The sequence below is a fragment of the Trichechus manatus genome, unplaced genomic scaffold (genome assembly GCF_000243295.1).
Source record: "Trichechus manatus latirostris isolate Lorelei unplaced genomic scaffold, TriManLat1.0 scaffold00025, whole genome shotgun sequence".
NCBI lineage: Eukaryota > Metazoa > Chordata > Mammalia > Sirenia > Trichechidae > Trichechus > Trichechus manatus.
Genome location: NW_004443961.1, coordinates 15,018,567 through 15,037,172, shown reverse-complemented (window position 1 = coordinate 15,037,172; position 18,606 = coordinate 15,018,567). Strand labels below are relative to the sequence as shown.

Below are 18,606 nucleotides of genomic sequence, written 5' to 3'. Positions count from 1 at the left end.
CCAAAAGCCTGTCAGGGGCAGGGTAAGTAGGGCAATGGGTACACCCAGGTACATGTCTCAAGATAACCATAGCAAAGAAAGCCATGTCTAGAGTCTTTTCTGTCAAATATAGACAGTTAAATAGCCACAGAGAAAGCATTACTAATTTGATTTTTCCTCTCTAGATAAAATTTAGGCAACAAGTAAGTCACTATCCCTTATATTTACTCAACTATTTAGCCTAAGCTGAAGTCTTTTAAAAACGTTCAGCTTGATAAATCTTATTTTTCCTTTCTCCCTCTACTTTTTTTTTGTTTACAGAGGGTAATGGATCACAAGAGAAGGGGCATAAATCAACAGACTGGATAATCCACAAACTAATCAAGTAGTCAATAATTTTAAAAAAAAACTATACTTTTCTTTGAGCAAAGCATATTCCTGTAATGTCTGTTAAAAAGCAGAGCATAAACACAAGTATGCCTTCTCTAGGGGCCTCTTTCAGACACTTGGTACTGATGGCCTGCACAGTCAACAAGCGCTTCCGCTTTCACTGGGGATTTAATCGCTTAGTGATTCACACACACAAAATTCACAAAATGCTTTTTACTCTGAACTATTAGCTTGATTTAGCTTTTGCAACCCTGTCAATAATATTTCTTAATGAGTTATTACACTAGAAGAGAGATTTTTTTCAGAAAGTGGATAAAGCAGTAAGTCCAAATATGATGCTTTGTGTCTAAAGGTAATTTAAATCCAAAAGGATGAAATAATACTTGAAATTAGTAGAGTATAATCTCTTTGAAGGTAAAATCTAATTGTTATATCTGTATACCATAAAGGGCCAACTAAAGTATTTTGAAATAATAGGCATTACATTGAAAGATGAAACTAGTAAATATTCAGTTGAATCTAAAGACTCAAGGCATTCTAAAAAAACTGAAAATGGTGCTGGTATCATTATTTATCCAATTATCAAAATTATACTTTGATAACAACCACTACAAAAGACCATTAGAGGCTAGGTATTAATCCATTCATGCCTAAACAGAAAAGGTAAATGGGGAGGGGAGAGTTTAACTCAATCAATTCCTACTTACACTGCTGCAATATTAAGTAAAAAAACATTCCCCTCATATTCACTTCTCCCTCACTCTTCCCAAAACATGTTCCACAGAGACTATCAGTCCCACAGGATATTATTAGCTATTATGTAAAAAGCAATTTCATCATCTGAGAATATGAGAAAAACAAGATTAAAGCCTAAACAATTTTCTTTACTTAAGAACTTACAAAAAGTTAACATGCACTTTGACTAAGAGAAGGTCAGCATATGCTGCATTTACCAAACTTACTTAACTATAACACCCTTCTTTTAACCATACAATCCTTCTTTCACAGGCCATCTTAAGGGACTACAGTTACACAGAACACACTGGGAAACACTGACCGACACAGGTTCCACGGAAAATCTCCAAGGTGTCTTACAAGATAGAAACTAAGTTTGTTTTTGTTTCCAGGTTTACTCTGAATCTTCTTTATGCTATTAATTTGTGTATTATTTGTAAACTATCATGGTTTTTATTCTTTTACTATTTCTGTTCTGTTTACTTCAACTAAGTCTGGATACTAGATATAATCTGGGACAAAATTTCTCACTCTTACAAGTTTTTATCTTTACTATATTAACAACAAGTATAACCACAGTGGTTTGTGTTTAAATGGGCACTAACTTTTGGCTTCAAATTTATCTGAAAAAGGGTACATATTGTCTTTGTTTATGTGGCACTACTGGTCAGGCAAGTAAAAGTCTATGCAAGCCGATCAAGGATGAAAAACATAATGAAGACGGGAGGGTTATTTTTATTAGTGGTTTGCCATCATTGAAAGGAGTCTTGACAACTACTAAACCAAGGTGCAAAATATTAATGAAACCCCACTGGATATTTTCAGTTCTAGATCAATTTGATTTGGTTGCTTTCAGTAACAAGTATCTGAAAAAGAAATTCCATTTTGTACAAAGCGACATTAAGTAATAGGGATTTTAATATCCTTCCATGCACAGAAGTTGGACACATCCAAACTGGTAGTTCTGGTTCTTATAAAGATACAGCAAACCTAAATTTTTTTCCCTTCAAACGACATCTGTTGAGTAGCATTCCCAGTTTTCTGGCAACTGACAGCTACGTGCTATGAAAGACATATTTTTCATGTATTTTCTTTTGATACCACCAGAAGTCCTTATTCCAGATTACAAATATGGCAGAAAAAAAGATGAACACTTTCAGTAATATTTTATTGAAAATACAGCATCAGTAACACAGAAGTTCAAACAATCCATGTGTTCTTATCTGAAATTATAAAGACAATAATATTAAAAAGTATAGGGAAATACAAGGGAATGATAAATAATAAATTCAGAATAGTGATTATCTTGCAGGAGGCAAGGAGTGGAGAGAGGAATGCAATTATCCAAGGGAGAAAATATTTTAATTTCTTAAACTGAATGGTAGATTCTCAAGAGTGCACTGTATTATTCTCTATACTGTTTCATGTATCTTAAATGTTGAATCATAAGTTCTTAAAAATGAAAACAAATCCCAAAGGAGCAGCGAGAAAACCTTCCCAGATTCGTTAGTGTAACCACAGTAATGAAATCAAACATTCATTCGCTTAACAAGTAAATAATGAGCTCCAAATATGTTCCAAGTATCATATTAAGAGCTTTGGAAAATACAAAATGAATCCAAATGAGATTCTTCCTTCAAGGAGCTTAGAGTCTAGAAAGAGAAATAAAACTGAATAACACCATAATACAGAATATTTGCTCATAGACCCTTTGAAGATCTAACGGAAGCTATGGATGCTCTTACGAGAAAACAAAGCATAAATGTATACATACGTAATATCTGACATATAATTTCTAGGAGTTTCCTTGCCAAATCCCATTCAAGAACCTTGGGGTAAGAATTCCTGAGGAATAACCATCAACTGATGAATGGATAAACAAAATGTGGGATATCCACACAAAGGAATATTATTCAGTCATAAAAAGAAATAAAGTACATGTTACAACATGGACGAATCTTGAGAACATTATCGTAAGTGAAAGAAGACAGACACAAAAGGCCTACATGATTTCATTTATGAAATGGCCAGAATATAAACAAAAAGTAGATTAGAGGTTGCCAAGAGCTAAAGGTAGGGGGAAATTGGGAATGACTGCTAATGGGTATGAGGTTTCTTACTGCAGTGATAAAGATGTTTTGGAATTAGATAGTGGTGATGGTTGCACAACCTTGTGAAAAGACTAAAAACCACTAAATTGTATACTTTAAAATGATGGATTTTATGGTATGTGAATTATACCACAATAAAAGAGAAAAAAAAAAAAAAAAGAATCCTTGAGTGGAGAACCAAGAAAAACGTTAAAGAAGTAACAGCCACCTAAATCAAGCTTCTAATTCCCTCTCTTGAAAAAAAGTCCCTTCTAAACGCTAACTGTGAAATGTTAGAACAAGGGACCCCCAGGCAATGGAGGCATAAAGCATGGTACATACTACAGTACAGAAATTCTTACATTCAGCACATACTGAAATAAACATCACCCTGGATAGGCCCCCCTGCTAGTAAAAATTTAAAAAACAAAAACAAAAAACTAAGCCCTGCAGGGTAACGTTGCTGCCCTTAAAGAATTAAAACCTGCTTTCAATATAGACAATTCAGTGATTCCATGATAAAAGAATAAACAATTCAAATATTTTCATTTCTCATGTACAAGCTGTACTATTTAATTATCTGGTTTTTATTCTAAACATCAAGAAGAGATTCTGTTTTTTCTACCTAGACCAAAGCAAAGGGGCTGAAATAATAAACCAGAGTTCACATTTTTATTTTCACACCTCCCTGTTTTGAATGAAATGTCCAGGAGAAAACATAAACTTATAAGCTGTTTGTTATTACTAAAACAATTAATCAGTAAGGACAGCAAAAAATCTTCAAATCTTAAACTCCTTTCAAGTGCGGGCTTTATTAACAAACGTAATTAAATTGAAGCCCCTCTAATAATTTTTTTTTTTAAACCTTCTAGCCTGGTGAATTAATTCTTATATCCAGCAGAGGGTGCTAAAGGAACATCAACATGCTATTCAAAAAAAATTTTTTTTCTGATAATACTAAGAGAACTAGTATGTTTATACACTGTATCATTGACATTCAATCCTAATACAATCAGCAAAGCAAAGGCAGAAAGCAAAACAGAATTCAAGATTAAAATTACAAAATCCAACACAAATTCACATATACTACAGGTCAATTTAACTACATACAGCTTTGTCTATATTGCAAGTATTAGCCTATATTATGGTCTGTTCCCTAACACTGTAAACAATAGAGTTCTTTATGGAACAGAAGATAATCACATATTTTGTCATTTATTATCTGGCTGACATGTCCTTTCCTACTGCAATACACTGCCAAGAGATTTTTATGTTAGTAAGTACTATGTATTAATCCTAACACTTTTTTATTTTATGTCTTATATCTCACAAAATCACACTAAGCCCAATTAGATCATCTAATAGGAAAGTAATTTGTCCATCTTTCAAGAAGGCAATCTAGAGAAGGATGCCTCCTATCCAATCCTTTGGCACAGGTTACTTTATCATAACGCTGGTCATAAGCTGCTGACTCCAATTCAGCAGCAAAACTAACCAAACATACCCAGATATTCTCTATACCACATCTGCTCCTACAGCTTCCATAGGCCCATTACAAAAGTTTCATAAAAGTTGTGAAAACATATGGATACAACAAAATTGCTGGAAGACTGTGCTTAAAAACAGCACCTACACCATTCCCTCTTTCAGCAGAATACATACAGCTCCAACTTTGAACATGAAGGAATTAAGCAAGCAGAAAAACTCTTGTTGTATAAAATTTAGCCCATCTAAAATAAAACCCGTTGCCATCAAGTCGATTCTAACTCATTGCGATGCTATAGACCCTAAAATAGACATCAAGAAAAGTAGGGGAGGGAATATCACACAAGTATACATTACCTAGGGAGAGATTTCTCAGTAGTGTGTTACAAAGTACTGCTTCATAGCAGTTACACAAAGTTCACTCCAGGATGTAAACATTGGTCAACAACTTGTGGAAATGGAAAGTGGTTGTTTATATAACTATTCTCTCATGTTTTATCATCTGATAATTCCCATGAATAGACACTTTAACAAGTAATCGAGTAACCAATATAGTAATAAACCATCTTCAAAAATATGATTCTAAGGGACTGAATGATCTCTAAGAGCATGCTAAAACATCCTAGACTGATAAATTCTGTAATGATTTGTTTTAATGGTAAGCATATCTTATTGTGTTGTATTTAAATGGCTGTAATTTATTATATGTGTATGAACAATTAACTACAATATTTATTCCTTATCTATTGGGAAAAAAAAGAGCAGTTACTCTACTTTACAGCCTTCAATCTCTCAAGGCATTTTTTATTACAAAAAGATATTTCAAAGAGTCAGTCTCCAAGCATTTAAAAATCAAAGACATTATAATATCATACCACTTAACCAAAGACCTATGTTGGAAGTAATAACTAAGAAGAATCTATGAGTCCTTTTTTCATCCTTGTTCTAATCAAAGAATTTGAAAATCAGTAATATTTTTCAATTAGTCTGACCTGATGTGTGCTCTTTTTTTTAAAACACTTATATTGTTAAGTGTCATTTCTACAGAAGTACACTTACATGAATGTCAATGGTGATACAAATCCTGTGGTTGAATATAATATTGTACAATTTCCAAAGGTTTCATATATATTTTCTCATTTGGCTTTTACAACAACATGGTATGTTTTACAAAACAGGCCTACATAATATAGTACATATTTTAAATCTAATTATCTTTATAAAGGATTATTTTTATAAGTTTTGTTTTGGGTTGTTTTGTTTTAAGCAGCTTTCTTACTTTCCAAATTCTAGTCAGAGTCAAAATTAATGAGGCTTTCTGACTCGAACATGGGAAGTGCTCTATAAAAGTGAACAGCTGACCTCCTAGTCAGAGAAGTCCAATGCACTGAAATCTATTCTCATGGTAAATCAAACATCTCATATTTATTTTCAATCTCATTAAGCAAATAATATGGTATAAAAACACTTAAAAGATTATTAAAAACAAATGAAAAGGTTTACACCTTTTATGATAATCTCACTGATGTTTATTTTACTATGCATGGAACATTTAAAAAATATGCCAGATACCATGCTCGGTCCTTAGCCATTATTCCAAGTCCAAAGGGAGTTCTGACATATCTATAAGCGTTTCCATTGCAAGTAGCCAAGGAAAGACCTGTGTCATGGATGAAAACTGATTTGCCTCCAAGGGACCCAACCTGCACTTCTCTACTGTGAATTACAATTTATTTGTAACTTATTTTTAATGGTCAAATCATACTTGTCTTCAGAATCCTCTAGATTATCTGATACAAACAGACACACTTAATACAGTCTTTAAAACAAAACAAGGACTAGCCTAACAGATAAATCTTAAGAACTCTGGATGTAGTAATCTTAACCATGGTTAATTGTGCAACTTTGAGGGTGGGAACCTTCGTGTTAAAGTCATGGAGGATGGCAAGAATTAGACTCTTAACAGCTTCACAACAGACATATGAACACAACAGGATAACTATAGGAATAATCTGGGGGACACAGTACTATTTTTTTATTCGGCATGGAATTAATAATGAGATATATCTTGCAGATTGTAAATTAGGTTAATTTTTTTAAAAAAGGTTTTATTACTTTCAGGTATAATAAAAGAAACCATAGATAATAAAAATTGGAAATTTCAAGAACAGAATTCATAGCCCACAAATTCTGAATAGCATGGTAATAAATTAACTTAGTTTCTTTAAAAATCATCTTTACTTTTTCTTGCAACAAAACCTTCAGTATTTAAGTTTTAAATGAACTCCAAATTTCAAAATGCATTATGAACATAAAATTTTACATTTAAATAAATATTTATAAATTCTCCATATAAACCACATGATTTCATCATTACCTACTTTATAATTAGTAATCCATGCAAACGGGAATTTAAAAACGATTTCTACAAACACATTATGGCTATAAAGGATTAATCATATGAGGCTGTCTTTGCAGACATACAAAAGGTGAGAAACATTTTTCTTTTCTTTATTCACTTGAGTTAGCATACATTTAGAGAAAAAAGCTACATTCTACTGTTCTTTCTATTACTATAATAAAGAATATGACTGACAGAAGCAATTCAGAATTTATCTGCAAAGACTGTTCTCTCTCCACCGTAATCTTCATGAGTTTCTTCAGTTCCCTCAGAATTAGGTTTGCATCTTCTCTTCTCTCTTTTCTTATTGAGTTAAGCTTATTTCCCATGATAATAAACTCCCCTAGTTGTAAAGAGGTTTATAAAAGCCATGGATATTTCTTTTTCCAGTTCACTTTTCCCCTTGGTTATGTGGTATCCAGCACCACATTTATAAAATTGGATTGAGTAGTGTCTTCCTTTTTTTTCTTCTTTTTTTAATCTAAGAGACCATTGATTCGTGTTAAGATGATTAAGCTACACAACAGTATATAGCTTATCAGATAAAAAATATATATAAACCCCTTTGGCCAGGTACGTAAAGAAATCACTTTTACATGAAATACAACTGTTAAAAATCTTCACTAAAATTTAAATATTTATAAGGCTAAATGTTTATTAGTTGTTTAGTCTGATGTTAATGATATAAAATGATGTTATATTACGTTAAAAATTCAGCAATTTTCCTCTTTATTTATCCCATCTTAATTTAATCCTTTAAAAAAATACTAGCGACAATTACAGTTAAGTACCTAGAATTACCAGTAGTTAATAGCTCCACAATGGAATATAAAACTAGCATAATATGCTCTATGGAAATTTAACTGATCATTCATTATGTCACCATCTGGTCAAACAGTCAATACAAAATATATTCATTCAAAAGCAAAGTTTTTTAAGTTGTCTAAATATGAAGACTCAGAGATTAGTCAGAGGATTATAGCTGTCTATTTATAAAATTCTTAGAAATAGAATAAAAAGATACATGACTGAAGCTTTATAATATGTATTAACTTCTGGTAGAATAAATCTCCCTCATTACTCTTGTTTAATAAAACATCCCAGAACAAGGTTAAATGACAGCAGTGAGTTTAATGAGAGTGCCTCTAGCAATTTATCATTAAATACTCTTTATAGATGTTTATTTACCTAATAACAACTATTAATTGTTTAGGACAAAACCTGCTCCACCTGTTGAAATATTTCATTTTCAGCAAAGCACAAGGAGGTTTTTAAAAAGGAAAAAATTAACAAATAAATTAGACAGCTCTCAAGTTTAAGGTTATTATCAGTTCATCATTCACTCATAAAAATCATATTTTTATTTATAAAGTAATGCTCCTTTAGCATCTAAAGTCTTACCTGGAAAGCATTCCACAAAACCATGCAAAAAGTACATGATTCAAAGAACAAAATTAGAATTTAATATTATTCTTGTCACTTATGACCTATGTACACCAAGTATTTTCCTGTGTTGCTTCCTCAACCTTATAATGTAAACAATTCCACTCAATGTTCCCAAATAGTCCATGAGAATTAACTGTTAAAAATGCATACTTTAAAAAATAAGGAAGCAAAATATAATTTACTCAGATTCAAAAGTTTTCAAAGAAGTCAAATGCTCAATATAAATAAATGCCCCCAAAAATTAGTTTTATATTTTTGCCTCAGAATGAAACTTTCTCTAACTCTAACCCTAACTAGATAACATATATATGCTATTAAAGGGATGGAGAAAATGCACCTCGAATTCTTTTCTAAGACGTTCTTCTCTCTGAGTACTAAATTCAAGTTCACTGGTCTGCCGCCGTAGAAGATCAGAGCACTCCATGTGTTCTCCTTCTAATTTTTCTACTTTTTTGTGCATATTTTGAACAGCAATATCTTGCTCCTGGAAAATAATTTATTTTTGCATCAATAAAGTTTACGTAAGTTACCCTATAGAAGACAGTGAGTAACTTAAATCTGTGCTTTAATGGGTTAATTTGATAGATTAATTTATATAAGCAAAATGTTTGCAAAGATATAAGCCAAAAAAATTCTCTAACAATGTTTCAAAATAAAAACCAAACCCATTGCCATCAAGTCAATTCCAACTCATAACGACCCTACAGGACAGAGTAGAACTGCCCCATAGGGTTTCCAAGGAGCACCTGGTGGATTTGTACTGCTGACCTTTTGGTTAGCAGCTGTAGCACTTAACCACTATACCACAGGGGTTTCCTGTTTCACAATAGATATGTGTTAAAAAAGCACTACAGAAGTTTTACAATTAAAAAAATCTGATTAATCTACATTACAATTAAAAAGATGTACAGCATACTATGATACTATACTAGTTCAACTGACCTCTGAAGACATTTACATAAGTCAGTATATAACATCTATAATGGTTTCCCCCCTCATTAAAATTTCAAAGTATTTAGCAATACAAATGTATATCTCTACTTTGTGTGATGAGGATGAGTAGCTTGGCTGCCTAGTAATGATCCTGGAGTGTGCATGGCTATAGTTCCTAAAATTGCATCCACTAGATGACTGTGTTTCATTTCCTCTTCATTTTTCAAAAGGTTTTCAAATCTTTGCTGAACTACTGAGGAAAAAGAAAAAAACTTCACATACCTTCTACTTAGTTCTCTCTATCTCCTCCTTTCTCATCTGAACTCAGAAATCAGAGTCGGATTTTATGGAAAATTCAAACATAAAGCTAACATATATATCAAAGGTATTTTCCACAGAAACTAATCTAGATTTTTCATTCTCACTCAAAGCTTTGGACAAAGTCCTCTTCCTTCACGTGCATAATCCTATTCGTGGACATACACACACATAGATTCATACATGTCTCCAAGTATCATGAGCCACTAAAAGTACCATCAGAATCTGGGTGAGTATGTTGCAAGCACCAAATATAATTCTCTATGAAAGATTCTAGTTTGGAAAGTACCCAGCAACATAGTGCACAGTTAAGGGATGAGGAACAAATTTTAATTCCTTCTCTCCATATCACTTCATTCATAAGATTACTATTCTGTAGTTGACTACACGTGAACTGTTAAGAACCATATTCTTCAGGTAATGGAAATTTCTTAATATACAGAAGCTCACCTACTTACACATATTCAATCATTAAACTGTCATAGATAAGAACAAATGTGGGCACCAGAGCAAAAATGTGCCAACTGTGCCCACAACCAGCAGACAGCAGTCAGAAGATAAGTCGCTCTGTGTTTAGGAACAAACAGTACTGTCAACAGCCTTATGTAATCTAACCTCACACAAGAGTTGCTTCATATATGAAAGCACTTTTAACACCATCAAGCACTATACAAGTTATTCGTCTACATGATAGGACCCCTCCTATGGGCACTCAATCGTACCAGTATTTATTCAAATTCACTGTTAAGTTATATGCCCTCTCAACTTATAAATACATAATCTCCAACTTTCAATCATCCATTTAGAGTTCTCTGTATACTTTAAAATGAATAAATAACAATTCACAAGGTTAAACACAAAATAAACCCAATACATTGAAATAAAAACCCAAAACAGGGTCTATAACCAAAAGATCCTTATATCCTATTTGATGGCAATTATTTCAAACAGTGTTTATTAAATAAAGTAAAAGAAATTAAAGTATTCAGGAAGTCTCATGAGATTTATTTAGAACAAAATGAGTCTTGTAGTTCCCATTCTACTGATAAACGGTATAGAAAGACAACATATAATCATTCCAAATGCATGTCCATAATTCTATGCAAGTTTGAACTTAATCTTTTTTTTTTAACTGGAAAATCAATGGCCCATCAGTTAGGGCTTATTATGTTTATTTTAGTAAGATTTTAACTTTATAATACTTGATCTATATTAAATATTACCAACAGTGCAGATGAAAATCTGACCTAACAATCACAATTTCAACGCAGAGGTCAAGTTGTTACTTGACATTATGTGATAATGACTATGCATTCATGGATATGAATATACACACGTTTTTATATTTAAAAAGTACATTCTTCCCTTAAATAATTGTGATTTTTAGGAATTCTGTTCACATACCCAAGAAAACATATATTAAAATTAACTGATTACATTAGGTAATCAATCATATTAATTGATTTTCAAATGTTAAACACACCTTGAATCTACTGTATAAAACCTATTTATATTTTATCTTCTTATATTTTACAGCATTTGGACGGCTAATATTTTGTATAGTATTTTTGCATCTATACTCACGAATGAGATTGGTCTATAACTATCCTTTCTTGTATTCTTGTCCATTTGAGTATCAAGATTATGCTATCAAGATTTTTCCATTCTCTAGAGGAGTTTACAAGAAGACCTGGTTGCACAATGGTTAAGTGCTCGGCTGCTAACCAAAAGGTTAGTGGTTTGAACCCGCCCAGCAGCTCTATGGGAGAAAGTCCTGGCAGTCTGCTCCAGTAGATATCATAGCCTAGGAAATCCTATGGGGCAGTTCTACTCTGGTGCATGGGGTCACTATGAGTCAAAATTGACTCAACAGCACACAACAACAACAGAGGAGTATATATAAAATTGGAATTATTTGCTCCTTGAATGAATCTTATTACTCAAGTGGAATAACATGGGACAAGAATTTTAACACTGACTCAATTTATTTAATGGTTATAAAACTATTCAGGCACTTTCTACCTCTTCTTAGTTTGAGAAAAATATGTATGTGCGTGTGTGTGTGTGTGTCTGTACACGTATATATTTCTGTTTAAAATATCCAGCCAGACCATTCTACAGTAACGACCATGGCTGAAAAGCCTCCCAAACAATCAGAGCCTCTACAACCTGAAAGAAGAATTTCAAATCAAATGGGGAAAAAAAGAAACCCAGGAGAAACACATACATAAAGAGAAGAAAACTACAAAATAGCCTCAGACAACATTAAGCACTTCTGGAACAACAGAGTGAGGAGCACCAAAAATGTACTCCTCAATAAAAGCAACAGGGACACTGGCAAAAATTGTCAAAATCAAATTTTTCATAACTCTGGAAATTAACCAAGCTCTTACAACAATATAAGAAGCATTTACTCAAGAAAAACAGCTGAATCTCAGGAAGAACAGCAGTTTGTTGGGTTTTAACTGTCCTATTCCCATCCTCCTCCTCCCCAGCACCTCAGCAACCTTGAAAATCAGCAGCCTCAGAACTACTGTAGCTATGAAAACCAGCATCCTGTCACTGAAGGAGGTAGAACAGGTTTAAAACCCACTTTCAGTGAGTTGATTCCAATTCATAGTGACCCTATAGGACAAAGCAGAACTGCCCGATAGGGATTCCAAAGCTGTACTCTTTACAGAAGCAGACTGCCACATCTTTCTCCCAAGGAGTGACTGGTGGGTTCAAAACACCGACCTTTCAGTTAGCAGCCGAGTGCTTTAACCACTGTGCCACCAGGGCTCCTAGAACGAGTTTAGAGCTCTCCCAAAGCCCCATCCACAGAGAACAGTCACTATTTCACCCATGTGGCAGCTCATTGACAAGCCCCATTCTCAGGATTTGTCTTCATTTGACCTGACTCAGGCACAGCTCTGGGTGAACAATAAATGGCAACTGTTTAACATCACAGCTGTCTCGACAGAGACACTAGTTGGGGCTAACAAGAAGCTGATCAATAAAAGTAAAAGGAAAAACTGAGGAAATAAGATGTCCATAGGAGCTTTGAAAAGCTCTGGCATATTCCTGGGAATCTAGAAGGCCATGCAAGTTGTAGTGCATGCCCACAAAAGACCTCGGAGAAAGCCCCAGTCTCTCACCTCTGGCTGACCTTGAGGCTCTGCGCAAGCAGAAAATGAAGGCTAAACAGAGTTTTAATCTGCCTGCAAGAGCACTGAATACATGTCCCAACACAGACAGACAAACCCTCAGCAGAGGCTAGGAGACTTACTGGTTTAAAGCATTTAAGGAAATCACTGTCGAGTCATTAGCAGACCACTTGCAAACTGAGCAAAGACTTCAGTGGTCGCACATGAGAAAGAATACAGATTTTTTTTTTTTTACATAATTAACAAAATAAGTCACCAAGCAATCAGCAACGTGAAAAGCACATGTAAAGATACTCAACATCATTAGTCATCTGCAAATCAAAACCACAATGAAATAACACTTCACATCCACTAGGATGGTTATAATCAAAAAGGCATCAGTAACAAGTCGCGGTAAGGATGGGGAGAAATTGGAACCCTCATGTTTTGTTGATGGGAATGTAAAATGGTACAGCCACTTTGGAAAACAGTCTGACAGTGCCTCAAAAAGTTACACACAGTTACATATGACCCAACAATTCCACTTTCAGATATATACCCAATATAACTGAAAACATTTCTACACAAAAACTTGAACACAAATGTTCACAATAGCATTGTTCATAATAGCCAAAAAGTGGAAACAACCCAAATGTCCATCAACTGATGAATAAATAAAATGTGGTATGTGCATAAAATGGAATACTTCCCAGTCATAAACAGAACTGAAATACTAATACATGCTACAACATAGAAAAAAACCTTTAAAACAACATGCTAAGAGGCCAAACACAAAAACCCACATATTCCATGATTCCATTTACATGACATGTCCGCAATAGGAAAATCTACAGAGACAGAAAGTAGACTATTGGTTGCTACGGGCTGAAGAAAGAGTGACTAAGGAGTAGCTGCTGATGGGTATTGGGTTTCTTTTTAGGGTAATGAAAATGTTCTGCAATCAAAAGGTCCTGATAGCTGTGCAACTCTGAATATACTAAAAATTACTAAACATACACTTTTAAAAGGTAAATTTTAAGGTACGTGAATTATACTTCAATATATCCTCAAGAAGATAAGGCAAAAGCAGCAAGCTGTAAAAAAGGAAACATTCAAAAAACCAAAAATAAGTCTGGAGATTAAAAACATGAAAGCAAAAATGAAAAATAATCTATTGCTTAGAAGGTAAAATGTAGAAAATATCCAAGAAAGTAGAGAAAAAAGAAAATGAGATGCAACATAGGATAGAAAAGATAATAAAATTGATGGATTAGTCCAGAATGTTCGACATTCAATTAATTTAAGGGATGCTGGCGCAGTGGTTAAGAGCTATGGCTGCTAACCAAAGATCAACAGTTCGAATCCACCAGCTGCTCCTTGGAAACCCTATGGTGCAGTTCTACTCTGTCCTATACGGTCGCTATGACTCAGAATTGACTCTATGGCAATTGATTTGGGTTTCTGGTTTCGGGTTTTGTTTTTTGTTTTTTTTTTTGGTATAAAGAGAGAAGAGTCAAAACATACGAGACCATTAATGAAATATTTCAAGGTAATTTCTAGAACAGAAGGGCATGAATTCTGCACATGAATTCTAAAAGAAAAACATTTTTAAATCATACACAAAAGATCAGAAATCAGAATGAATTCAGACTTCTCCACAATAATATTGGAAGATAGAGAGAAGCAGAAAAAATGTTGTCAATATTTCAAAATAAAAAATCATATTCAATCTAGAATTCCATACCCAGCAAAAGTTTCAATTAGATATGAAAATGGAACAAAGGCACATGAGACATTGTGTTGTACAAGGATGCATATTGCATGTATGCCAAATTTCTTGGCAAAGATGAGTGAGCGCTTCCAGCATTGCATCCATTTTTTGAAACAATATTGTATGATACTCTCTATATACATTTTTTTAAAACATAAAATACAAAAATAATATGACATATTGTCTATGTTTACCAACAGAAGATTAAACACTAACTTCAGAATACTGGTTAGCTTACAGGGGTGGCATGGTGATAGAATGGTGAAGTGATTCAGAATAGTTCACCTTCGTTGCTATAACAAGTTATTGTTTTTAAGTCTGAGGCAAATATGACAAATGTTAATATGATCTAGGTGGTAAGTACTTGGGTAGTGATTATATTAATCCCTTTTTTTTCCCACTGTTTCTTAATTTTATTGTTTTCGGTGAAAGTTTACAGCTCAAATCAGTTTTTCATTCAAAAATTTATGCACAAATTGTTTTGTGACATTGGTTGCAATCTCCACAATGTATCAGCACTCTCCCCCTTCCCGTTTCCACCCTGGGTTCTCCGCGTCCATATCTCCAGTTTTCCTATCCCTTCCTGCCCTCTTGTCTTTGCTTTTGGGCGTGTTGCCCATTTGTTCTAGTGTACTTGACTGAACTAAGAAGCACATTCCTCACGTGTGCTACTATTTGTTTTATACACCTGTCTAATCTTTGGCTGAAAGGTAGACTTTAGGAGTGGCCCTGGTGGAGCAGGGGTTAAGAACTATGGCTTGCTACGGCTGCTAACCAAAAGGATGGCAGTTCAAATCCACCAGCTGCTCCTTGGAAACCCTATGGAGCACTTCTACTCTATCCTACAGGGTGGCTATGAGTTGGGATTGACTCAATGGTAACGGGTTTGGTTTTTTTTTTGGTCAGTTCATAGTTAGCAGGGTGTCCAGGGCCATAGTCTCAAGGATTCCTCCAGTCTCTGTCGGACCAGTAAGTCTGGTCTTTTTTTGTGAATGTGTGAATTTGAATTTTGTTCTACTTCTTTCTCCCGCTCTGTTTGAGACCCTCTATTTTGATCCCTGTCAGAACAGTCAGTGGTGGTAGCTGGGCACCATCTAGTTCTTCTGGGCTCAGGCTGGTAGAGGCTGTGGTTCCTGTGGTCCATTAGTCCTTTGGAATAGTATTTCCCTTGTGTCTTTGGTTTTCTTCATTCTCCTTTGCTCCAGACAAGATGGGACCAATAGATGTATCTTGACGGCCACTTACAAGCTTTTAAGACCCCAGATGCTACTCACCAAAGTAGGATGTAGAATATTCTCTTTATGAACTTTGTTATGCCAATTGACCTAGATGTTCCCCAAGACCATGGTCCCCCGTCCTCAACCCCAGTTAGTTAGTCCCTCAAGGTGTCTGGACGTGTCTAGGAAACTTCTATGACTTCTATGCCATGATCAAGTTGTGCTGCCTTCTCCTATATTGTGTTGTCTTCCCCTTTGCCTAAGTTAACTTGTCTACTCTCTAGTTAGCAATTTCCCCTCCCCATTCCTCCCTTCTCTCATAGCCATCAAAAATTATTTTTTTCTGTGTATAAAACCTTTCCTTGGTTTTTTATAATAGTGGTCTCATGCAATATTTGTCCTCTTGTGATAGACCTATTTCACTCTGTATAATGCCCTCCATATTCATCCATGTTGTGAGATGTTTCACAGATTCATCATTGTTACTGTTGCATAGTCATCCACTATGTGTACATACCATAATTTTTTATCCATTCATCTGTGTTGATGGGCACTTAGGTTATTTCCATTTTTTTTCTATTGTGAATAATGTTGCAGTAAACATGTGTGTGCATATGTCTATTCATGTGACAGCTCTTATTTCTCTAGGATATATTCCTACAAGTGGGATTGCTGAATCTTATGGTATTTCTATTTCTAGCTTTTTAAAGAGGTGCCATATTGTTTTCCATAGTGGTTGTACCATTTTACATTCCAACCAGCAGTGAATAAGAGTTCCAATCTCACTGCAACCTCTCTAACATTTATTTTCTGTTTATTTGATTAGTGCCAATAATGGTGGGGTGTGATGGTAACTCACTGTAGCTTTGATTTGCATTTCTCTAATGGCTAATGACCTTGGGCATTTCCTCAGGTGACTGTCAGCCACCTGAATGTCTTCTTTGGTGAAGTGTCTGTTCATATCCTTTGCCCATTTATTTTTATTTTTATTTTTTTTATTGTACTTTAGATGAAGGTTTACAGAACAAATAGTTTCTCATAAACAGTCAGTACACATATCGTTTTATGACATTAGTTAACAACCCCACGACATATCAACACTCTCCCTTCTCACCCCTGAGGACCTTTTTTTTGGTGAAAATATACATAGCAAAAGTTACACCATTTGGAAAGTTTCTACATGTACAATTCAGTGACATCGATTACATTCTTCCAGTTGTGCTATTCTCACTATCCTTTTCCAAATTATTCCATCACCATTATCTTCAACTCACTGTCCCCTAGGCTTCCCATCAAACCTATTGAGTTGCTGTTGTCAATTTGATCTCACATATATAATTTTTTTTTGTACCTTAGATGATAGTTTCTCATTAAACAGTTAGTACACATATTGCCCTATGACAATGGTTAACAACCCCATAACATGTCAACACTGTCCCTTCTCAACCTTGGGTTCCCTGTCACCAGCTTTCCTGTCCCCTTCTGCCTTCCAGTCCCTGTCCCTGGACTGTGCCTCATTAGTCCTGTTTTGTTTTATGAGGCGGTCCAATCCCTGCCTGAACGGTGAACTTCAGGAGGGGCTTCACCACTGACCTAAAAGGTTGTCCGGGGGCCATACTCTCAGGGTTTCTCCAGTCTGTCAGGCCAGCAAATCTGGTCTTTTTCTTTTTTTTGAGTTAGAATTCTGTTCTACATCCTTTTCCAGCTCTGTCCAGGACCCTCTATTGTGATCCCGGTCAGAACAGTCAGTGGTGGTAGCCGGGCACCATCTGGCTGTACTGGACTCAGTCTGGTGCAGGCCATGGTAGCTGTGGTCCCTTAGTCCTTTGGACTAATCTTTTCCTTTTATCTTGTTCTCTTCATTCTCCCTTGCTCCCAAAAGGGTGAGACCAGTGGAGTATCTTAGATGGCCGCTCACAGGCTTTTAAGACCCCAGATGCTACTCACCAAGGTACAATGTAGAACACTGTCTTTATAAACTGTGTTATGCCACTTGAGCTAGATGTTCCCCGACACCATGGTTCCCACAGCCTTCCACCCAGCAATTCAGTCCCTCAGGAAGTTTGGAAATGTCTATGGAGCTTCCACAACCTTTCCTTGTACAAGCTGTGCTGTCTTACCCTTCACCAAAGTTACCACTTATCTATTTACTTCCCCCCCTCACCTCTCCCATCTCTCAAAAACAACAAAGATTGTTTCTTTTTGTGTGTAAACTTTTACATGAGTTATACAGTAGAGGTCTCATACAATATTTGTCCTTTTGTGATTGACTTATTTCACTCAGCATAATGTTCTCCAGTTTCATCAATGTTATGAGATGCTTCATAGATTCATCATTGTTCTTTATCTTTGTATAATACTCTATTGTGTGTGTGTACCATAATATTTTTATCCATTCATCTGCTGATGGGCATCTAGGTTGTTTCCATCTTTTTGCTACTGTGAACAGTGCTTCAGTGAATATGGGTGTGCATATGTCTATTAGTGTCACAGCTCTTATTTCTCTAGGATATATTCCTAGGAGTGGGATTGCATTATGCAGTGGTTTTTTGTGTGGTGCTGACGTTTTCTTTGTTCCTCTTACTCTCCTGTGCTGAGTTCCTTTTGTTTGTGGATTTTTTTTTTTTCATTTCTTTTGTTTTTGTAGGTTTTGTTTTTACTGAGACTTTAGGTTTTTCTTCTTTATTTTGATGAGTAGGTTTGTTAACTTTCTTTG

The 18,606-nt window shown here is 34.9% G+C and overlaps 1 protein-coding gene across 9 annotated transcripts in view; it reads right to left on the bottom strand.

The window, feature by feature from the left end:
* Window positions 1-18,606, bottom strand: part of CCDC171 (coiled-coil domain containing 171) — a 299,366-nt gene that overhangs the window by 228,324 nt on the left and 52,436 nt on the right. For 8 of the 9 annotated variants that reach the window (XR_002823592.1, XM_023728627.1, XM_023728629.1 and 5 more), the window contains one exon: window positions 8,864-9,010. The exons of the other annotated variant lie outside the window; for it this stretch is intronic. Coding sequence is in view for 7 of the 8 variants with exons in the window: in XM_023728627.1 (XP_023584395.1) it covers window positions 8,864-9,010 (147 nt within the window). In the remaining variant the exon portion in view is untranslated. The remainder of the gene's footprint in view (window positions 1-8,863; window positions 9,011-18,606) is intronic. 9 annotated transcript variants of the gene reach the window in all.